This window comes from Dasypus novemcinctus, chromosome 19, assembly GCF_030445035.2.
Source record: "Dasypus novemcinctus isolate mDasNov1 chromosome 19, mDasNov1.1.hap2, whole genome shotgun sequence".
NCBI lineage: Eukaryota > Metazoa > Chordata > Mammalia > Cingulata > Dasypodidae > Dasypus > Dasypus novemcinctus.
In genome coordinates, this window is record NC_080691.1 from 922,852 (window position 1) to 947,065 (window position 24,214).

At 41.3% G+C, this 24,214-nt stretch overlaps 2 protein-coding genes across 2 annotated transcripts; both read left to right on the top strand.

The window, feature by feature from the left end:
• The first annotated feature begins 21,160 nt into the window (after window positions 1-21,160).
• Window positions 21,161-22,795, top strand: LOC131274671 (endogenous retrovirus group K member 113 Gag polyprotein-like). Its single transcript, XM_058282296.1, has one exon. The coding sequence runs from the start codon at window positions 21,161-21,163 to the stop codon at window positions 22,793-22,795; it is 1,635 nt and encodes a 544-aa protein (XP_058138279.1).
• Window positions 22,796-23,096: 301 nt separating this feature from the next.
• On the top strand, window positions 23,097-23,456 carry LOC131274672 (endogenous retrovirus group K member 18 Pro protein-like). The gene has a single exon (XM_058282297.1). The coding sequence runs from the start codon at window positions 23,097-23,099 to the stop codon at window positions 23,454-23,456; it is 360 nt and encodes a 119-aa protein (XP_058138280.1).
• The last annotated feature ends 758 nt before the right edge of the window (window positions 23,457-24,214 follow it).

Sequence of the window (24,214 nt, forward strand, 5' to 3'; positions counted from 1 at the left end):
TATTAGACTTCATCTTTGAATAAGTTTTGGAATAGAGGGGTTCATCTATGGCAGGGGAGGAGCACTGATGTGGGGTGTCATTGAAGGGGTGGGAGAGTGTTCTCCAGGGCATGAATATAGATTATACAGATATGTTCAGATGCTCACTGGGTATTGACATACATGGTAGAGTATCACATGACAACTGAGGGAGTGCTGAGTTCCCATTCTGGGAAACGCCATTGCACTCCCCAATGGAGTAGCAACAGTCCCCCAAGTACAAGGGCAAAGACCAGAGAAGGGGATGGTCCAATGATGGGCCCTTGATACTGATGACTATGCTTATGAACCCATGTGCTTGAGTTTTCAACTTGGCCTAGAGTTGCAGGGTGCCTAAGAGTTACTTCCAGAGAACCTCCGTGTTGCTCAAATGTGGCCACCCTCCAAGTCAAACTCAGCATGCACTTGCATTACCTTCCCCACAGCATGGGCCATAACTCCTGGGGGTGAGCCTCCCTCTTGCCAAGCGATTATTACTAAGTACCAGCTGGTGATGCAACTAGAAAAAGTCCTGAAATAAAAGGGGGACACAGTAAAGACAAATGAGTTTATATGACTGAGAGGCTTCAAAATGAGTTGGAAGGTCACTTATGCACAGCTCAGTAGAATCTCAGAGATAGCCAAAGAAGATACAACCCCAGGTACTGGTGCTCCTGAGAACTATGAAGACACACAGGCCCTACGGTCATGACAGATGGCTCTGGAGTTCAGTGCCTTGCCAGTGGGCCCTACTTTGGAATTAGTGCTCTTGTGTGTGATGGAGTTGGACTCAGATGTGACCTCTCTATGCATGCCTATTCTGTCACTCTTACTGAACCTGTGGTTGGTGCTGGGAATAGCATATGCTCAGGAGGCTTGAATCTCTGGACTGCCCATGTGTCAGCTAGGCCCTGAGCCTCAGCAGAGTAGCAACACTTATTCTCTTGTTCAATTGGCTTACCCAGGTCTGCTGATAGGGTGGTGAGGATGGCCAACCACCACACCAGGGAACCAAGATAGTCTACAGCTGCAAGCAGAATTCCATCCATCAGCCATGTAGCATCTAAACCCCCTCTCAATTTAGAGGTGGAATGGACATCACTATCCAGTGTCCTCAGGATGGAGGGATAAAATATGGATTAGAGTGGACTTACTGGTATTCTACTATAGAATTATTGTGACTCTAGCAATGCAAGCCATTATATCATTGATGTGAAGATGGTGGCCATGGGAGTTGCTGAAGACAGGAAGAGGGAAAAAGAGATGTGATACTGGGGCATTTTCAGGACTTGGCATTGTCTTGGATTGTACTGCAGGGACAGTACATTATATATCCTGCCATAACTCACTGAATGGACTTGGAGAGAGTGTAAACTACAACATAGACTATAATCCATGCTGTGTAGCAATGCTCCAAAATGTACTCATCAAATGTGATGAATATACCACACTAATGAAAGAAGTTGTCAATGTGGGAGGACTGGGGGTTGTGGGGAGTGGGGAATATGGGAACCTCATATTTTTTATTGTAACATTTTGTGTGATTTATGTATCATTAAAATAAAAAGATAATAACAAATAATAATTTTAAAAAAGAAATATTACTCTTTGGTTAAAAAAACAATAAAGTGAATTGGGAAGAAAGAGCCTGCTTTTACACAGTATCAACCACACTATAGACACAACTGGTCTAGATGATTAAACACATCATAGAAGAGCATGAAAACTGTACTAAAATAGTCCATACGTTTCTATGAACTACAAGTAACAATGCATGTCCACTTTCATGTTTAAGGTACTGGATCTGTAAAACATTCATGACTCAAGTAAATTTTGGTCAGCTCCTCATTTATACTCTGAGTACCACAGAACCTTGGATGCAAAGGACAAGTGACAGCATTCCTAGTAATGGGTCTATAAACAAGATCACTTTGGCTGTACTGACATTGTTCTGCCAGGCAACATTTTTATTGTGGAAATTTTGTAGGATATTTGCCTGGGCAGTAAACTGCCTTAATAGCTGGTAAAAACCTGGGCAATGTGCACTTGGTCTCCTCACAGCCCCTTAGGAGTTTATAATAAATCTGAAACTTCTCACTGGACTACTGCCCTCAATCTACATTCTCAAGCAAAACAGGATAAACCCAGGGAGTTAATGATTCTGGCTTTGCCTCTTTTGGCAGATTGTTGCTACCTTGCCTTATGGTTAACCCAACTGAAAACAGGATTAGATATTTATCAATTACAATAGGGGAAATTACTAAATCTACTACTAGAGCTATAGCAGCAAAACAAGTCATTAGATTTACTTGCTTAACTTGTTTTAGACAATAACACTGCCAAATGTGATTACTTAGGTGAACGAGGAAGCATTTTTGCCATTGCCAACACCACCTGCTCTACCTGAGTAAACACTTCTGTGGAAGCTTTTCCACAGATAACTTAATAGCATAAAAAATTAAAACATGCCACATGGTTTAAACAGGTAAGGCCTTCCTCAGGGCCCTGATTTGTTTATTTTGCTTTCAGTTGGTTCAAATCATGGGTCCTGGGCTTAGGAGCATACTATGAGGTGGGCATTTGGGCATTTTTTCAATCATAGCACTCATTTTAGTCTCCCTGGTGCACTGTTTGCCTTCAAAAGTTTTGAATGCATGTCACCAGCCACTTGTGAAACAGCAAATGTTTATGTCTGGAGTCACATAAAAATGATAATCAAGGAAAAATTGACATCATCATGACTATGTGCCTAACATGAAAATAACCTGTAAGTACTACTCCAAGATCTTAGGCAGTAACTGAAAATGGGTGCAACACCTTAACTTTTGATCAATAATTGAGAGTCAGATCAAACTGGGGGGAAACCGTTAAAGAAATTAATTTATACCCAGGCTGGTTTCCCTCATACTAAGCCCTCTACCAGCAAACTGAAGCTTAACTAAGGTCCTAGCTCCTGTAAGTTTTCATTTTCCCAGAACCTGAAACTTGAGCACAACCTGCCTTAACTTGACAGCTTCTTTCCTCTCTGCCTTCATCAGGAAACTTGACTCAGTTCTGTTTATTTTTGTGCAGAATTCTGTCCCCAGTTCCTGTGATTTGTTTAAAGTCTCTTCCTCACTCAGTACCCCATTTTCCTTGCACATTTTATTTCTGCGACCCTCCCATCACACAGCAATTCAGTTTAACCCTCCCCACTATTTTCTCCATCAGGCGTTTCTGTCTCAGGTTTCTTCCCTACTAGGTTATCCTGCCTCCGGGAGTCAGATGGCGTTACTTCAGTAAGGTGGGTCCTTCCAGAGAAGTCAATTCTGCATTTAGCATCCCAGTAACACTGATTAGATCGCAAGAGTGCACCACTTAACCACGGCCATTCTGCCCTGTTTTCACTCCCCGCCCTCCACCCAGAGGCCCTTTGTTTTCAATAGTCCTTAGAGGCTTGTTTTCCACCTTGGGTCTCTGTGGATGGACTTGGGTCTAGGTGCCTGGATATGCATGGGGTTCTAACTCACAGCTGTGAGTTCTTCTAAAATCTTTTTCTTCAGTGAGAGGGACTCATGCTGCTGGCCGCTCTGGAGAACTCCCAGGCATTACAAGCGGCCCATTGAGAGGGAAGGGAAGAGGACTGGCAGGTCCTGGATAGAATTTTCCCACCTGACATTTTCTCTTTCTTCAATTCAGTGTTTGTGGAGTCCTTCTCTAGCTTCTGCCATCCTGCAGAGCTCCGGAATCTGCCTGTAGTCACGGAATGGCATCTCTCAAGTTTTTTTCAGGGGATACTTCCGTCGCTGCGTTGATGACGTCACCCTCTGTTAGGTTCGGGGGGAAGCTGAGGGAGGGAGTTGTCTTAGAAATCAGACCAGGAGCTGAAATCAGTTTAAGCAAAGCCTTTAATGAGAGGAAGAGAGTGCTTAGCAGTAGGGCTGAGTCAGAACAGACTGCAGCAGCCAAGGAAGGGGACGGGGGTGTATTTATAACTCTTTTGGGGGCTATACTACAAAGAGGCTAGTTTGTGATGGTTTATGGTAGCTTTGCAGTTTTAAGGTAAGGGCAAGATAACTCATATTAATATAGCCTGTATGTAAGTTCAAACTTATTTTATATCCAAATATGCCTTGACAGCCAATTGAGAAGTATAAACTCTATAGGCTTTGGATATTCAGGGAGGATGCAAGCCAAATGTTTCAAGTCCATCTAGAATGTGAGAGGTTCATGCTAAAAGCCTACCTGAATGTGGGGGATATGTGTTAAGTCAGCCTTACCTGGAGGAAATAGCTTATCTAATACTCAGAAAAACACTTGAAGAAACTAACAAAAAGTCCTTTTGCATACAAGCACCTTTTGACTCTCCACTCATTTCCTCTGTATAAAAGGGACCCAAAAATTCTATTTGGGGTTCAGGTTTTTTAAGGACAGGAGTCCGTGGAGTCTGGTGGGTTGAAATAAATCATCTTCCTTCTCAGAGTTATCGTGTCCTGGTCTTTGATACCACATACACCCGACTTCTCTGCTACTACAATATAGGCTTTGTAGTACCATCTGTGTCCCTCAGACAAGGGTTGCTAGTATCAGACCTGAATGTTTAGGGAGGAACCTGGGAGGGAGGAGAGAGAGGAGTTTTGGCCTCACATCATTTAGGAATACACAGCTACAGGAAGAAGGGGAGAAGCGGAGAAGCGGGATGAAGAGAAGGCACAGGATGAACGCCCTGGGCCACTACTGATTTTTTTTAACTTCATTTCAACTTCAAAAAATAAAATAGAAAAAAAGCAGGTTAATAAATTAAAAAACTAAAAAAAATTCTATCCAGGCTTATTTATCTTATTTAATTCTAAGAGCAAACAATTGTTTCTCCAGAGTTCCAAAAGATAAATAAACAGATTGGTTGAAAAGACCAAAGTCCCCTTGTTAATGAAGAAAATGAAGAAAAAAGTGCTTAATCATATTCATATCTCATATTCTAAAATCTATTTTCTTCTAGAAGTTTTATGGTTATAGATTTTAGAATTAGTTCCTTGACATTTTTGAGGTACTTTTTATATAAGTTGTGATATAATGGTCCTCTTTCTTTCTTTTAGATATGGATATCCAGTTTTCCCAGCACCATTTGTTGAATAGACTATTCTGACACAGCTGGGTTGCTTTAACAGTCTTGTCAAAAACACTTTTACCTATAAATATGGGGGTCTATTTTTGAACTCTTGTTTTGATTTTTAAACCCTGTATAATATTTTTCATCTTTAGCATTGATCTAGTACCTTCTTTGCTGTTGCTACAATATTATTGGTAACTATAATCTCTAAGCGATATTAGTGGTATTTTTCCCATGTGTCACCATGTCCTTAGCACCATATAGTAGAAAAACATTCTTGTATTTATATTACTAACCACCATCCTCATTTACCACCAAAATCACTGTTATACATCCCCTAGATTATCTTCTAGTTGTCTTTCAATCAACATTAACCTCCCTAGACTACTTTCAACCACAATCCCACTTATAAATGAGGAATGTTTGTTATACTCATTATAATGTGTCACTATCAATTCTACTCATTACAACATAATTTACAATCAACCTTAATATGCATTCTACATTCATTTAGTATCATCTCGCCCTTCATAACCAACATTCTGCCTCCTGGCAACCTATACTCTATAGTTTAATTCCTTAAGCTTGCTAATGGTATTTAGATCCTGTCAATGAGAACATACAATATCCATCTTTTTGTTTGTTTTATTTCACTCAACAAAATATTCTCAAGGTTCATGCATGTAGTCATGTACTTTTGCAGTTCTTTCTACTTACAGTTGAGTGTGTAACATCATAGGTATATTTCTGATTTCCTTTATACATCTTAAGATGATGATCACTTAGGTTATTTCTGTCTTTTAGCAAATGTGAGTAATATGGCTATGGAAATTGTTATGGAAGTAACTATTAGCATCATGCTTTCAGTCCTTCTGGATATATAGCTACTAGCAGGATTGCTAAGTGATAAGGCAGTTCTATATTTAGCTTCCTGAGGATCCACTAAACTGTCCTCCACAGAGGATACATTTTTATAATCCCATAAACAGTGAAGGAGTGTTACTATTTCTCCACAACTCTACAGAGCCAAAGCTCTGTTCCCTTCAGGCTGCCATTGTGTAAGTCATGAAATGGTATCTTACTTTAGTATTGATCTGTATTGCCCTAATAGCTAGTGATGTTGAGCATCTTATCATGTGCTTTTAGATCATTCATATTTCCTCATTGACAAAATGTCTATTCAACTCTTTTGCCCATATTTTAATTAGGTTGCTTGTCTTTCTGTCCTTTTATAACCTCTTTATATAGCATGCATATAAAACCTTTGTTGGATATGTGGTTTCTAAAGATTTTCTTTTGTGGGGTAAAGGCTGCCTTTTCCCCTTAACAAAATATCCTGAAAAGCAAAAGTGTTTAATTTTGAGGAAGTCCAATATAACTATTTTTCTTTCATTGATTATGCTTTGGGTGGAGTCCAATAAAACCACCACCTACCACAAGAACTTGAAAATGTTTCACTACACTTTCTTCTAGGGGTTTTATGGTTAGAGATTTTAGAATTAGCTTCTTGACCTATTTTTGAGGTTATTTTTGTATAAGTTTTAAGATAAGGGTCCTCTTTCTTTCTTTGAGATATGGATATTGGATATCCACTTTTCACAGCACAATTTGTTGAATAGACTGTTCTGACACAGTTGGGTTGGTTTGATAGTCTTGTTAAAAAACATTTGGTCATAGATGTGAGGGTCCATTTTTGAACTTTTATTATGATTTCATCAATCTTTATGCAAGTATACACTCTAAATAATATACCTAAATAATATACTTTCAAGACTTGGAGTGTGTGTCTTCCAAATTTATTCTTCTTTTTATAGATATTTTTGGCTATTCAGGGCTCTTTTCCTTCCCAGATAAATTTGATAATTGGCATTTCCAATTCTACAAAGAAAGTTTTGGAAATTTTATTGGATTGCATTAAATCTGTAGATCAGTATGAGTACAATTGATATCTTAATGATATTCAGTCTCTCAACCCATTAATAGAAAATATCCTTCCATTTATGTAAGTCTGCTTTAATTTCTTTTACCAATATTCTGTAAGTCACTGAATACAGGCCCTTTATGTCCTTGTTTAAGTTTGTTCCTAAATATTTGATTCTTTCAGTTGCTATTTTAAAAGGAATTTTGTTCTTTTTCTCAGTTTTACTCATTAGTAGTGTGTAGTAAATCTATTGGTTCTTTGCATATGAAGCATCAAGGCATTTTGCTGAAATAGCCTATTATTTCTGTTGTTTTGTTGTAGATTTTAATGGATTTTCTCTGTATAAGATTATATCATCCATGAAAAGCAAAAGTTTTACTTCTTCCTTTAGTATTTATTTTTCCTGCCTAATTACTCTAGCTAGAACTTCTACCACAATATTGAATAACAGTGGAGACCAGGGGCATCCTTGTCTTCTTTTTCCCAATCTTGGTGGGAAAGCTTTCAGTCTTCCACCACTGATTGCAACATTTTTCATGGGATTTTCCAATATGCGCTTCATCATATCGTGAAATTTTCCTGCTATTCCTTTCTTCCAGTGTTTTCATAAAGAAGAGATGTGGCATTTTGTCTGTGCCTTTTCTACATCAGATGAGATGATCTTGTGATTTTTTCATCTTCATTTTATTATTTTGGTATATTACAAGGATTGACTATCTTATGTTGAACCACTCTTTCATTCCAGGTATAAAACCCATTTCATCATGATGAATAATTTTGTAATGTGCTTTGGAATTCAGTTACAAAATATTTTTGTTGAGGATTTTTCATCTTCATTTATTAGAGAAACTGGTCTATAATTTTCCTTTTTCATAATAACTCTGTGTGACTTTGGTATTAAAGTGATGTTGGCTTCATTGAATGAGTTTGTTACCATTCCATTTTGTTCAAACTTTAGGAAGAGTCTGAAGAAGATTGGTATTAAAGCTTCTTTAAATAATTTGTAGAAATCTCTTGAGAAACCATCTGGTAATGGGCTTTCATTCTGGGGAGGTTGTTGATGACTCTATCAATTTCTTTAGTTTTGGTTGGTTTGTTGAAGTCTTCAATTTTTTTCTGGGGTCAGTGTGGGTTGCATATGTGTTTCTAGGAATTTGTCCATTTCATCAGTATTGTCAACTTTTTTGGTGTACAGTTGTTAATAGTATCCTTTTATCATCCTGTTTATTTTTGTTATCAGTAATCATGTCCCCTTTCTCATTTCTGATTTTATTTATTTGCATCTTCTCTCTTTTTTATTTTTAGTCTAGCTGAGAATTTATAAATTTTGTTGATCTCAAAGAAAGTGCTTTTGGTTCTATTGATTTTAATTCTATATTTTATTTCTGCTTTAATCCTTATTGTTTCTTTCCTTCTGCTTGCTTTTGGATTAGTTTGCTGTTCTTTTGTAGTTCCTCCAGGTGTCCAGTTAGGTCTTTGATTGTAACTCTTTCTCACTTTTAATATAAGCAGTTAGAGCTATCAATTTCCCTCTCAGCACTGCTGAGATATAGCTTGCAAATTTCCTTTGAAACACTAAGTATTTAAAAGTATGGTTGAATAAGGAGAGCCGCCCAGCGTGTAAGAAAGTGCAGCTTGCCCAGGAATGGTGCCACGCACACGGAGAGCTGACACAACAAGATGACGCAACCAAAAGAAACACAGATTCCCGTGCCGCTGACAACAACAGAAGCAGACAAAGAAGAACACGCAGCAAATAGACACAGAGAACAGACAACGGGGTGGGGGAGGGGGTGGGGAGCGGGGGGGGGGTTTGGTGGGAGAAGGGGAGAGAATTAAATAAAAAATAAATATTAAAACAAAAAACCAAAAAAAAAAAAAAAGTATGGTTGAATCTCCATATATTTGTGAATTTCTACTTTTTCCACCCATTATTAATTTCCAACTTTATTCTATTGTGATCAGAGAGTCCTTTCTATAATTTCAATCTTTCCAAATTTATGAAGATCTGACTTAAGTCCCAACATAAGGCCTATTAGGAAGAAAAATACACGAGCACTTGAAAGGAATATATATATGTGTGTGTGTATATATATATTCACAAATATTTGGGGGTATAATGTAATACAAATGTCTGTTAGGTCTAGTCCATTTATCATATTTGTCAAGCTCTCTGTTTCCTTACTTTCCCTCTGGCCAGATGTTCTACTCATTGCTGATAGTAGTGTGACTTCTCCAACAATTATTGTAGAGACATATATCCCTTCCTTCAATTTTACCAGTGTGCGCCTCATTTGTGGGCACATAAGTTAGATGAATAATATTTATTATTGTTATTTCTTCTTGGTAATTGCCCCTTTTATTATACATAGTGGCTTCTTCATCTCTTTTAACAGTTTTGCTTTTAAAATCTATTTTTCTGATGTTAGCAATGCTACTCCAGATCTTTTTTCATTACTATTTGCACAGAATATTTCTTTCTATACTTTTACCTTCAGTCCGATTGTGTCCTTGTGTCTAAGTTGAGTCTCTTGTTGACAACAAACAGATGACTCATATTTATCCATTCTGTCATTCTACATCTTTTGATTTGGGAGTTGTAATAGTGTGCCAGAGGGGTGCCAATTTCTGCTATCCTGTTAATTAGCTCTACAAAGAGATTGTAATAGATAAATGGTTTGGTTTAAATTGTCAGTCCCAGTTTTCCATGGTAGTGGTTATGTTTAAGACAGTTAGGAGGGGGAAAAGAAGAGACATTTCCCCTTTAGTAATTGTATAAGGAGAAATTAGAGGAAATGAAAACAAATAAGATTTCTTAAGGGGTGTCTGGCTTTCCTTCCCCCTAGCAATAGGTGTTGGGGCTTGAGTTACAGGAAACAGCTGGCTTTGACACAGACTTTGACACAGTCCTTGAAGATGTATTTCAGGCCATCCAGTGACTGATCCTCATATGTCCCATCAGGTTCCTCTGGTGAGTTGGCATTTCCCTGACAAACTGGCTTCACTCAGGTTAAGTGCCCCCAGCTGGGCAATTCCTTTACCTTTAACAGCATTCTCTGGTGGAGGTCAGGGAGCACCACTCATTTATTTTCTCTAGGCAATGGTTAATAAAATGAAGATGGAGAACGTTGGATTCCTCTGGGTTCTTGGCTATTTTGCATAAATGAATTTAGGAACACACCAGTTTAGTTAGGCCAGTAAAAAGAATTTATTGGGGAATGGGGAAAAGAACACAGCTTGCTAATAAATGGTGGAGAAAGATGGAAATACAAACCAAGGTTTGGTTCAGGCTTATTTAGGCAAACATGCTTATGCTGTTCTAATTACAGTGAATTTCTAATAATTTTTAAAAAGATTTATTTATTTATCCCCCTTTGTGTCTGCTTTCTGTGTCCGTTCACTCTGTGTTCTACGGTGTCTGCTTGTCTTCACTTTAAGTAGTGCCAAGAATGGACCCTGGGACCTTCTGGAGAAGGTCTTGTGCCACCTCAGCTTCCTGGTCTGCTGCATCTCTTATTGTCTCTCCTCTGTGTCTCTTTTTATTACATCCTCTTACTTGCCAGCTCTCCACTCTGGCAACTTGGTGCATGGGCCAGCTCTCTGCATGGATCAGCACTCCACATGGGCCAGCTCTCAATATGAGCTAGCAGGAGGCACCAGGAATCAAACCCTGTACCTCCCATATGGTAGACAGGAGCCCAATTGCTTGAACCACATCTGCTTCCCCCTAATAAGTTTTAAAATTGGAAAATGTGACTCCTCTAACTGCATTGATTTATTTCAAGATGGTCTTGCCTATTTGGAAACCCTTATCCTTCCATATAAATTTTTGATTGGCTCTTCCATTTTTGAAAAGAAGGTTGTTGGTGTTGATTGGGAATATGTTATTCTATAAATTGCTCTGGGCAGCATTAACAACAATATTTTGTCTTCCAGTGCATGAACACAGAAAGTCCTTCCATTTATTTAAGTCTTCTTTGATTTCTTTTAGTGATGTTTTACATTTTTCTGTATACAAATCCTTTAATCTTTGGTTAGATTTATTCCTAAGTATTTCCTCAGTGAATTTCCTCAGTCTGTTCATGATGAGGGGGATTTTTCATGTGTTTTCTGAGAAGATTGTTCTTAGACAGGGAGCACAGAAACATTTCATTTTCTGGACTGTTCCTATGGGATTGATTCTTTACTTTCTCATTGAATACTTTGGCAAGACTTATGCAAGTTTCTGATCAAAGCATTCTGCAGTATCTTTTACTGATTCAGGGTTATTTTTATGTAAAATTCTCATAGATTCAAAGAGAGTTGGAAAGCATATACAATTGTGACTCAAATATGCAAATCATTGGGATCTTTCAGTAAGATATGTTGGGGACATACTGGTGCCAGGTGAGCCACATTGGAGCCCAAGGAGAAAGGGCACATGGGTGCCCCTGATTACATATTTTTTTTAAAAGATAGGTTTTATTTATTTCTCCCCCCCCCCTTGCTGTTTTGCACTCATTCTCTGCTTGTGTTCATTTTTTAAAGGAGGCACCAGGAGCTGAACCATGGACCTCTCGTGTGGGAATGAGGTGCCCAATTGCTTGAACCACTTCTCTTCCCTATTTGTGTCTTTCATTGTGTTTCCTTGTTGCAATTTCATCTTTTTTTTTTTAATTTTTTTATTTTTTATTGACTTTGTAATAATATTACATTAAAAATATATATGTGAGGTCCCATTCAACCCCACCCCCCCACCCCCCCTCTCCCCCCCCCCAACAACACTCGTTCCCATCATCATGACACATCCATTGGATTTGGTAAGTACATCTTTGGGCACCTCTGCACCTCATATACATTGGTTCACATCATGGCCCATACTCTCCTCTATTCCATCATGTAGGCCCTGTGAGGATTTACAATGTCCGGTGATTACCTCTGAAGCACCATCCAGGGCAGCTCCATGTCCCGAAGACGCCTCCACCTCTCATCTCTTCCTGCCTTTCCCCATACCCTTTGTCCATTATGTCCACTTTTCCCAATCCAATGCCACCTCTTCTATGTGGACACTGGATTGGTTGTGTCCATTGCACCTTTATGTCAAGAGGAGGCTCAGATTCCACCTGGATGCTGGATGCAATCCTCCCATTTTCAGTTGTAATCACTCTAGGCTCCATGGTGTGGTGGTTGTCCTTCTTCACCTCCATCTTAGCTGAGTGTGGTAAGTCCAATAAATCAGATTGTAGGTGCTGGAGTCTGTTGAGGCTCAGGATCTGGCTATCACATTGTCAGTCCAGAGATTCAAATCCCCTAAATATATCTTAAACCCCAACATTAACTGCACCTCCAGCACATTAGCATGAAAGTCTTATGAAGGGAGATCCCATCTGAGTCCAGATTCATCACACATAAACACCATTTCCAAAGAGGGGCCATCTGCCCTGGTAGTTAACCCCATCGGCCATGACCATAACTCCCATGGGTCTCTTTAGCCCTCAAAGGAACCAATATCTGGGGGTTGTATCTGCTTTATCTGTCTCTCTGACTCTGCTCAGTTGTGCATGAGGGCAAACCTTCTGCCAGCCTCCAGACTCTTTTTTAGAAACTCGTAGCCATATAAACTCAATTCTCCTTTCCATTTCCCCCTTACTTTAGGTCAAACAGCGCAATTTCATCTTTTTGCAACATTCTATTGTTCTGTTGACATCTTGTTGATTGTCATATTGTTGCATTGTCACCTCACCATGCCAGCCCATCACTTCAGTTTGCTGTCTTGCTTGTCTTCTTTAGGAAGCACTGGGAATCAAACCCAGGAACTCCCTTGTAGTAGGTGGGCACCCAAGACTTGAGCCACATCTGGTTCCCTAGATGGCTTTATTAAGTTGTAATGTGCAATAATTCCTGGATCATTAAAGTAGTGAAAACTATTTAAAATTGAGAAGTATACTGAATTTTTAAAAAATATTTTAAGTGCAAAATTTTATATAATATTTTAATATTTATTTCTTGAATTTAGTAAAAATGAATCTTTCAAAAGTATTTTCATATTTACTATGAGGCTCATTTCATTTTCAATTGGCATGATTCCAATGTTTAACAATTTCTTATGAACCAGTAATGGTGTTAAATAAATTTATTTTTTTTACTTCTAACACATGTGTTAATAAGTTTTTGTTAGTGTTACCTTCCTAAATGTGTTTTCCAGACTCCCCTTCTTTAACATATCTCATAAAGGGTTTGTAGTTTTCAAGTTATAAATCTTCCACCTCTTTGGTTGAATTTCTTCCTAAGTATTTTTTTTTCTTTTTGATGCTGTCGAAAAATAAATAGCTTTTCAAATTTCCTTTTTATATTATTTGTTGCTATTGTACAGAAATAAGGTAGATTTTTGTGCAACTTTACTGATAGTTTATTAGCTCTAAAAGTATTTTTGTGAATGCTACAGGATTTTTTATATATAAATCATGTCATCTTCAAGTAGCAGTACTTTTATTTCTTCCTTCCTCATTTGGTTATCTATTCTATTTTCCTAGATTAATTCCTCTGTCTGGTTTATCCAGGACAATGATGTAAAGCAGTGATAAAATGTGTCATCTTTGGTTTGTTTCTAATCCTATTAGGAAAGCTTTCAGTCTTTCCCAATTAAGATGCTAAATATGTATTTCTACTTTGGTTTACTTTTTGTTTGTTTTTAATCATGAATGGTTATTTATTTTGTCAAAAAGTTTTTCTGTGGCAATCGATGTGAGCCAATTTTTTTCTTTATTGAATTAATGGTGTGCTATTTTGTATTTTAAATAAAACTTTAACAATTATTTTATTAGAGAAGTTTTAATTTACAGACAAATCACACATAAATGACAGAATTCCCATTAACAGATTTTCCTAATAACACTTTGCATTAATGTGGCAATTTCATTTAATTTGATGAAATCCTGTTATGAGAATTATATGGTTAACTGTAGTCTATAGTTTATGTTAGGAGTCACTGTTTCTGTTGTGTAATTCTATGATTCTTCTAATAACATATATACAACCTAAAATGTTAATTTTAACCACTTTCCAATATAAATTCAATGGTGTTATTTACATTCACAATATTGTCACTACCATCAACCACCCAAATTTTTCCAGCACCCCAAATAGAAACTGTATACCAATTTAAAATGAGCCCTATTCCCTACACTCGCCCTGGCCCAGGTAACCTAGATTCTAGTTTCCCACAATAGAATTTTTCAGAGCAATTTTACTTTTATGGAAAAAGCATTTAGAAAGTATAATTACTTCTGATATCCTCCCTCTACACCCTCTGCCCACAGTTGTCTTTTTATCAACATCTTGCATTAATGTGATAGATTTTTACCATTGATGAATCAATATTGATGCATTTTTATCAATGAAAGTCCATAGGTTATATTAGCAATTACTCTTTGTGTTGTATTGTTCTATGGGTTTTGACAAATTTGTAAGGTTTTGGGTCTATTACAGTACCTTACAGAATAGTTTCACTCACTTAAAAGTGCCAGTGCTCCACCAATTCACCCTTTCCTCCCTCCCCCTGAAACCCTGGCAACCTTGAATTTTTTACTGATGCTGTAGTATTGTCTTTTCCAGAATATCATAGATGATATGTACGCTTTTCTAACTTTTTTCACATATTCATATGAATTTAAGATTTCTCTATGCTTTTTCATGATTTGATAGCTAATATTTTTTGGTCAATGCAAAACACTCCATTTTATGGATGTATCACACACTGTTTTTTTTTTTTTTTTAAAGATTTATTTATTTATTTAATTCTCCCCCTCCCCTCCCCTGGTTGTCTGTTCTTGGTGTCTGTTTGCTGCGTCTTGTTTCTTTGTCCGCTTCTGTTGTCGTCAGTGGCACGGGAAGTGTGGGCGGTGCCATTCCTGGGCAGGCGGCACTTTCTTTTCACGCTGGGCGGCTTTCCTCACGGGCGCACTTGCGCGTGGGGCTCCCCCACGCGGGGGACACCCTTGCGTGGCATGGCACTCCTTGCGCGCATCAGCACTGCACATGGCCAGCTCCACACGGGTCAAGGAGGCCCGGGGTTTGAACCGCGGACCTCCCATATGGTAGACTGACGCCCTAACCACTGGGCCAAAGTCCGTTTCCCCTCACACACTGTTTATCCATGCATCTATTTAAGGGTGTATTGATTACTTACAATTTTTGGCAATTTTGAATATGTTGTTATAAACAATTTGTGCAGGTTTTTGTGTGGATATACATTTTCAACTAATTTGTGTAAATAAGCCATATTCATGCTGGATTTTGTGACAAGCCTATGTTTAGCTTTTTAAAAAACTGGCAATCTCTCTTTCAAAATTATTGCACTATTTTGCTTTCCCACAAGCAATGAGTGATTTTGTTCTCAGCGACTTCACCAGCATTTGAAGTTGCCAGCTTTTGGGGTTCCAATCCTTCAGATAGATGTGAAGTGGTATCTCATTTTTAAAATTTTGTATTTCCCTAATGACACGGTGTTGCAAATCCTTTCATATGCTTCTATGTATTCTGTATATCTTTTTTTAAGATTTTATTTATTTATTTATCTATTTATTTATTTCTCACCCCACCCTAGTTGTCTGCTCTCTGTGTCTGTTTGCTGCATGTTCTTCTTTGCCCACTGCTATTGTTGTCAGCACCATGGGAATCTGTGTTTCTTTTTGTTGCGTCATCTGTCAGCTCTCCCTGTGTGCAGCGCCATTCTTGGGCAGGCTGCAATTTCCTTCCGCTGGGCGGCTCTCCTTGCAGGGTGCACTCCTTGCGCATGTGGCTCCCCTACATGGGGACATCCCTGTGTGTGGCAGGGCACTCCTTGCGTGCATCAGCACTGTGCGTGGGCCAGCTCCACACAGGCCAAAGAGGTCTGGGCTTTGAACCACGGACCTCCCATGTGGTAGACGGACGGCCTAACCACTGGGCCAAGTCCTCTTCCCTGTATATCTTTTTTGGTGAGGTGTCTGCACACATTTTTTCTCCATTTTTTATTCGATTGTTTACTTATTGTTGACTTTCAAATATTCCTTGTATAATTTGGATGTATTTTATCAGATACGTGGTTTACTTATACTTTCTCCCAGTCTTCAGTTTATTTTTTCATTTTCTTTATGGCAACTTTTGCAGAATACAGTTTTTAAAAATTTTAATGAAATCAAATATATCATATTTTCTTTCAATATATAATGCTTTTGATATTGTGTATAAAAAGTCATTGCTTAGCCCAATGCCACCTAGGTTTTCACCAATATTTAATATTAAAAAACTGTGTATTTTAGCATTTTATTTTAGATGTATGCTGCATTTTAAGTTTGTTTTAGAGAAATGTATATAGTGTTTGTCTATATTCTTTCTGCATTTGGTTTTCCAATTTTTCTAGCACAATATGTTGCAAAGACTATCCTTATATCCTGGTATTGCCTTTGCTCCTTTATCATAGATTAGTTGAGTATTAACTATATACATGTGGATATACTTCTTTTCTTTTTATTCTTTCCAATTATCTTCTTCTCCATTGTTTCACCATTACTACACAGTTTTAACCACAATAGCTTTATAATAGATTTGTTTGTTGTTTTTTTTTAAAGCCATGTATTGTTTTGTAAAGTCTCCCATAGCTTTATTTTTTTCCCTTTATTTTTTTAATATTACATTAAAAAATATGAGGTCCCTATATACCCCCAACCCCCTAACCCCACTCCTGACCCCATAACAACAATCTCCTCCATCATCAAGAGACATCCATTGCATTTGCAGAATACATCTCTAAGCACTGCTACACCTCATGGTCAATGGTCCACATCATAGCCCACACCCCCCACAGTCCACCCAGTGGACCATGGGAGGACATATAATGTCTGGGTAACTGTCCTTGTAGCACCACCCAGGAAAACTCAAGTCCCAAAAACACCCCCACATCTCATCTCATCCTCCCACTCACTACCCCAGGAGCCACCATGGCCACTTTCACCACACCAATGCCACATTTTATTTGATTGTTAATCACAATAGTTCATGAATAGAATACCAGTAAGTCCACTCTAATCGATACTCTATTCCTCCATCCTGTGGACTTTGGAATGGTTGTGTCCACTCCACATCTATATCAAGAGGAGCCTTAGATTCCACATGGATGCTGGATGCAATTCTCCTGCTTTCAGTAGTAGGCGCTCTTGGCTCCCTGGTGTGGTGGTTGACCTTCTTCACTTCCATGTTAACTGAGTGGGGTAAGTCCAATAAACCAGAGTGTAGGAGCTGAAGTCTGTTAAGGCTCAGGGGCTGGCTATCACATGGTCAGTCCAGAGATTCAGTCCCCTGGGTATACATTAAACCCCAGCCCCAACTACAGTACTGGTAAAAGTAACAGGAGAGGCTTGTGAACAAAGATCACATCTGAGTCCAGCTCCATCACACAGAAACACCAACTCCAAAGTAGGGCCAACAGACATGGCACTGAATTCCATCTGCCATGACCATAGAACATGTGGGTATCTGTAGCCCTCAGAAAAACCAATACCTGTGGTTGTACTTACTTTATCTGTCTCTGGGACTCTGCTCAGTTGTGCATAAGGGCAACCCCTCTGATAACCTCCTGGCTCTTCTTGGAGACTCATAGCCATATAAACTCATTTGTCCTTTCCATTTCCCCCCTTTTCATCAGGTCAAAAAGCATTTTTATCTCCTGGTATTCTATGTAGTTTGAGATATTTTGCTGCTCCGAGTTGACCCTTTAATTCAAGGTCATTTTCTAGTTACATCATCAGCTTGTACTTGATAATAATCCCTCAGCACCAGGGAGGCTCATCCCCGGTAGTCACGTCCCATGCTGGGGGGAAGGCAATGCACTTTACATGCTAAGTTTGGTTTTGAGACTGGCCACATTTAAGCAGCACGGAGGCTCTCAGGAGAGATCTCTTAAGCACCCTACAGCTCTAGGCCTTGTTCTTATTTCAGGTGGACAGGGTAACAAGCATAGTCATTATTATCAAGGGCTCATGGTTGGAATTTCCTTCTTCTTTTGTCTTTGCCCTTGCACTTGGGGGATTGTTGCAGTTCCTTTAGGGACTGTGATAGAGCTCCCCTTGCTAGGAACTCAGCACTCCCTCAGTTGTTGTTCTAAATTGTATCCATTATGAAAATATCCAGCCCTGGATATATGTCCTATAGAACTCTGCCAACCATGTGTCCCCTGTCAATAATCCCACACCAGTATTCCTCCCCTGCCATTGTTGAACCTCTCTATGATCCAAAACTTCTTCAAAAGTGGAGCCCAATATATTGCCAGGTTCTATTATAGTAAAATGGAATATAGTGATGAGTTTATGGTTAGATAGAGAATACATATTAATTTAGAAAAATTAAGGAAAAATAAATTGGGTATCAAAAATTTAAAAATTCAAAAGCTTAGTTTTTGATATTTTGCCTTCCATCACTGCAATAACTGTTGCCCTGTATGCAAATTGGCAAGGCAACTACTTCCGTCTTTTCTTCAGTGTTTATGTTCTTTTTTCTTTTTTTCTAATTATTAAGCTTATCTTCACAAAAGTTTTAGATCACAATAATTCATATATACAGTATACAGTACTTCCACATATTCTGCATAAAACCATTTTCCCTTTCATAGCAATAATCTTTTTATATATTCAAACTATATTTACTGAAACTGATGTACAGATGTTGAGACAATAGCTTTCAAACAAGGTAACATTTGTGTTTACATTGTGATTTATATTTTAGAATATACAGTTTTCTAAATTTTTAGCTACCTTATGTTTTACATTATGTTTTACATTTTAGCCTATCAGGTCCTATATATTTTTGGTGTAATTTTACAAGTCTTATATCCATCCTTGTGCACTCTTGTGGAACACTTCTATTGCCCACACAGTTACATTGGTTCCATCTATTCAATACCTCTTTCCCCATCCCCTTAGGGCCCACAGTGTCAGCCAATCTTCATTGCTTGAAGGGCCATGTTCAGAGATACTTGCAACAGTGTTGAGGGCTTGACATGCTCAACTGCCCTAATGCACTGGGAACCACCATTTCTCTCGAGAGATACAATCCCTCTATTTGAGAACATCATTCCTCCCCAGGATGTGGGTATACCTTCATTCTCATTATATGGGTCTCTATCCAATGATAAAACCCAGTATGGCAAAATGAGCACTCACACACTCCCTAGGAGCCTGTCCTGCATTGGATTATCCCTTTAAGCATCTTAAACAGGTAACCTCCCTTATTATATTTTTGAAAAAGTTTTCTCAGCATTATACTCTCAACCAAACATCTGACAGTCTCCTATGTTCATATGTTGCCCCATCCTCCCCCCAATTTCTTGGGCAATATTACCCATCCTTAGCCCCCCTCAAGTCCACAAAGCCCCACCCAAAGGTAACCCTATGCCCCCATTTTATCCCTTCCTTGTAGAAATACTTACCTCCTGCTTATCATATATTTCACCCATGTAGTTGTCAGCTTACATTCTTCCTCTACCTCCCAATTTCCTTTAAGCCTATCATCCAGTCTCTAGTTCTCGGAGGCAGTTTGGTTTACTTATTTCATATCATTGATGTCATGTAGTATTTGTCCTTCAATGCCTGGATTGCTTCACTCAACATAAGGTTCTCAAGATTAATCCATGTTATCATGTGTGTTTGTAGTGTATTCATTCTTAAAGCTGAGTAGTATTCCATTGTGTGTGTATACCACATTTTATTTATCCATTCATCTATTGATGGGCATTTGGGTTGATTCCATCTTTTGGCAATAGTGAACAATGGTGCTATGAATGTTGATGTGCATATATCAGTTTGTGTCCTTGTTTTCAGTTCTACAGGGTATATAACCAGCAGTGGAATTTCTGGGGCATGTGGCAAAGCTATGGCTAGTTTTTTGAGAAACTGTCAGACTGTCCTCCAGATAGGCTGGATCCTTCTGCATTCCCACCAGCACTGGATGAGTGTTTCCGTTCCTCCACATCCTCTCCAGCATTTGTAGTCTTCTGTTTTTTTCATAGCTGCCAGTCTTATGGAAGTAAGATGGTATCTCATTGTAGTTTTGATTTGCATTTCCCTGATAGCTAGAGATTTGGAGCATTTTTTCATGTGCTTTTTAGCCATTTGTATTTCTTCTTTGGAGACGTGTCTGTTTAAATCTTTTTCCATTTTTAAAAGGATTGTTTGTCTTTTTAATTTCAAGATATAGGAGGTCTTTATATATGCAGGTTATAAGTCTCCTATCAGATATGTGGTTACCAAATATTTTCTCCCATTGTGTAGGGTCTCTTTTCACACTCTTGACAAACTCCTTTGATGTGCAGGCTTTAATTTTGAGGAAGTCTAATTTATCTATTTGTTCTTTTGCTGCTCATGTTTTGGTGTGAAGTTCATGAAGACACTTACTATTACAAGGTCCTGTAGATGCTTCCCTACACTGCCTTCCAAAGTCTTAATGGTCTTGGCTCTTATATTTAGGTCTTTCATCCATCTTGAGTTGATTTTTGTATAAGGTGAGATGTTGGCCTATCTCCTCAAACAGCTGTCCTAGAAGCTCAGATAGCAGACTCCCGCCTAGTTGCTTCCCCCTTCCCCCCCGCCCCTAGCCTGTCCACCTGCCCTCTGCCTAGCAACTAATCACAACCACCTATCGGAAGGCAGTACCCGCCTGCACCAATCCCCATCCCTATAGACAGCAGAGCTAACTTAATATCTGCCCCCATCCCTAGTAACTGCTTACGGCAGCCAACCACAAGTCTGCCCATGCTTCTGCCAATCCCCTACCACCACGTCTCCCCCCACCCTCTGCGTCTCCTATATAACCCACTGTACTTCCTCAATAAATCGGACTTGCGCACAGACCTGGTCTCCACGGCATCTTCCTTTCCCCCGCCGTGCGTCCTCCACACCTGAGAGCCCCCGAGGCCATCTGCCGCGACCTCGAACCCCGCTAAGGTGCAGCCCTCCTGACCCCTCCAGCCGCCCCCGTCAGGAGGAGAAACCCCTGCATCTCTGGCGCCCAACGTGGGGCGGGTCCATTGCGACTGACGCCTCACCCCCATGGGATCCCGCTCCCACCACTCCACCGCGCTCTCAAGGTAAGGACCCCCGTGTATCGGCCACCAGCAGAAAATGGGCGGGCGTCTATCTTCCCGCCAAGCGCCGCAAGTCAGGGCACTTGCTGGCCTCTTAGACACTAATGGCGTCAGGGTTTCCCTGCGCCAACTGCAAAAGTACTGGGACCTCCTTCTACCCTTCAATCCGTGGCTGGCCACCTGCCACCTTTGGAGCCCAGAAACTTACACGCGCCTAATTGATCGCGTTACCTCCTTGATGAAGAATGACGGCAGGTCGTTCCCCCTGGGCCTTCTGCCCATGCTCGTGGCCATCCATGCTTGTCTTCTCGGCGCGCCCGCTCCAAAAGACGCCTATTACAGCGACTCGCGAGGCCCAAAGCAACCCCCCAATTGTGACTCTGAAAAGGGGGAGTCGTCTCCCAACGACTCTGACAACGAGTCTCTGTCAGATCAGCTTAACGCCGATCTTGAGCGGAACCCTCCTAAGGGCCACTGCCCTCAAGATGGCGAACTTCCTCCTTCTTCTTCACTCAAAAAGGGGAGGTTCCCACCGGGGCACCAAGATGGCGAACTTCCTCCTTCTTCTTCACTCAAAAAGGGGAGGTTCCCACCGGGGCACCAAGATGGCGAACTTCCTCCTTCTTCTCCGCTTGAAAGGGGGAAGTCCCCGCCAGAGGGGCAGGTGGGCGGAAACTCCAGCTCCCTATACCCGCCCCTTCCTGTCATGGCGCCATCTTGGGGCAACCCAGAGGGTGGGCCACCACCATCTTATAAGCTGCCGGAAGTGCTGCGGCCGCCATTTGGTGGTCCGCCGGAGGGAGGGCCAGCGCCATCTTGGGGACATGCAGAGGCAGCGAGGCCGTCGGCACCATCCTGGGTGGACACTGATACTTGGACAGACTCTGGGGGCCCACCACGCCATGCCGGCGGCCCCCCCACTCACCTGCTCACGGCATCGCCGCCTCTCCCCCGAGAGCAGCCTAGTCCCACAGGCTGGGGCCAGCCTCAGTGCGCTCCGTGCACTCCGCACCTCTATCCGCTGAATGCCAACCCGACAGCGCAGTGCCCGCATGACTGGTATCCCTTCACTCCCAACGAAATCAAGAACCTCCAGCACGCAGTGAAGGAGGATGGTCTTGGTAGCCCATACGCTCAGCAACTCTTGGAGGAGCTCGGCACACAGCTGGTCATCCCGTATGATTGGGTCTCCCTGGGTCATTCCATTCTAACCCCAGGACAGTTCATTGAATGGAGAGCACATTTCCAGGCAGAGGCAGAAAGGCGTGTTGCTGAGAACGCCAGGGCAGGCATTCAAGACCCTACGGACGCGTACACCGGCACTGGACGGTACACTGACCCCAATCGCTACTGGAATGCCCCGCCTGGCTTTTGGCTTCGGCTCCGGGAAGTCGCCCTCCGAGCCTTCCGCAGCGCCGCCACCTCTCGGCCTCAGAAATTCACCCAACTGACACAGGGCAAGGATGAAGAGTTCTCTACCTTCGTCTCAAGAGTTGCTGAGGCCTGCAAGTGTAAAGTTGTCAGGGAGCAAGCCCAGCTAGCTCTCGCCAGAGAGCTCATCTTAGAGGGAGCGAATGAGGTTTGCAGACAGGTCATCCTCACCATGAGAGACAAAGGGTGCATGACTGGGTCTTGGCCTGTTGCAACCTTGATCCACAAGCCACCTCTCTAGCCAAGGCTATAGCTACAGCCCTTGCCATCTCTTCTGACTGCATCAGATGTGGAGAAACAGGTCACTTCGCCCGAGAATGCCCTCATGCTCGGCCTACCATGCTGCCCCGTGCGGCCACTGTTCCAGCTATTCCACCTCGCCACCGAGGACCACCTACCCCGTGCCCCAGGTGTGGGAAAGGGTACCATTGGGCATGTGACTGCCACTCAACCAATGCCAACCAGCCACCTTTAAACACCTCCCGGGGCAGGCCTCAGCCCCGCACCCAAGAGGCCAAAATGCCATGCCCGCCTCAACCGTGATGTGGACTGTTCCCATTAGAGGGACAAAGCCCCTCGTGGAGCTTAAAGTAGAAGGCCAATGGCTAGAAGGTCTACTCGACTCCGGAGCAGAAATCTCCTGCATCCCGTTTGAGGTTGCTGCCTTCAACCACTGGGCCCTTGAGCAAGGGCCACAAGTCATTGGAGCTATGGGCTCCTCCGACTCCTGGAGGTGTGCCACTGCCATCAAGTGGGAGGACAGAGAAGGCCGCCATGGCCACTTCCACCCCCTCATACTCTCCACCATCTCAAACATTCTCTGGGGCCGAGACATCCTCGAACAGACGGGAGCAATTCTCACCATGGCAGCCTCCACAGTCCAAAAGTCCCCCCAATACTAAGCGCCACTGTTCATCTTACACCGCCTGAACCCGTTCCTCTACAATGGGACACAGAGGAACCCATCTGGGTTGAGCAGTGGCCTCTTCTGTCCCATAAACTGAGAGCTCTTGAGTCCCTCGTTCAGGAGCAGCTACAAGCAGGACACATTGAACCTTCCACCAGTCCATACAACTCACCTGTCTTTGTAATTCTGAAGAAGAACAGTGGGAAGTACCGCCTCCTCCATGATCTGCGGGAAATCAATAGACACATCAAGCCAATGGGCTCACTGCAACGAGGGTGTCTCCACCCCACCGCAGTTCCTCAGTATATGCATGCAGCAACCATTGGCATCAAAGACTGCTTTTTCTCTATTCCTCTCCACCCGAACGACTGTCCACAGTTTGCCTTCACCGTGCCACGGACAAATCACCAAGGAGCAGTGCAGTGCTTCCAATGGAGAGTGCTTCCACAAGGGATGCACAACAGCCCTGCCATCTGTCAGCTCTATGTCGACCGTGCTGTTGCTCCATTGCGCAAACGGGCATTTATCATCCATTACATGGACGATTTGCTTGTTGCCCATGAGGACGCTCAAGAACTACAAAGTGTCCTTCAAGACCTTCTTTGTCTCCTCGCCCAAATCGGTTTGGCTGTCCAGTCGGACAAGGTTCGTCTTCAACCACCTTTTAACTTCCTGGGATTCCGCTTCCATCACACCATCACTCCGTTAGCACCAGAGCTAACCATCCCGCCAAAACTTTCGCTCGCGGAGCTG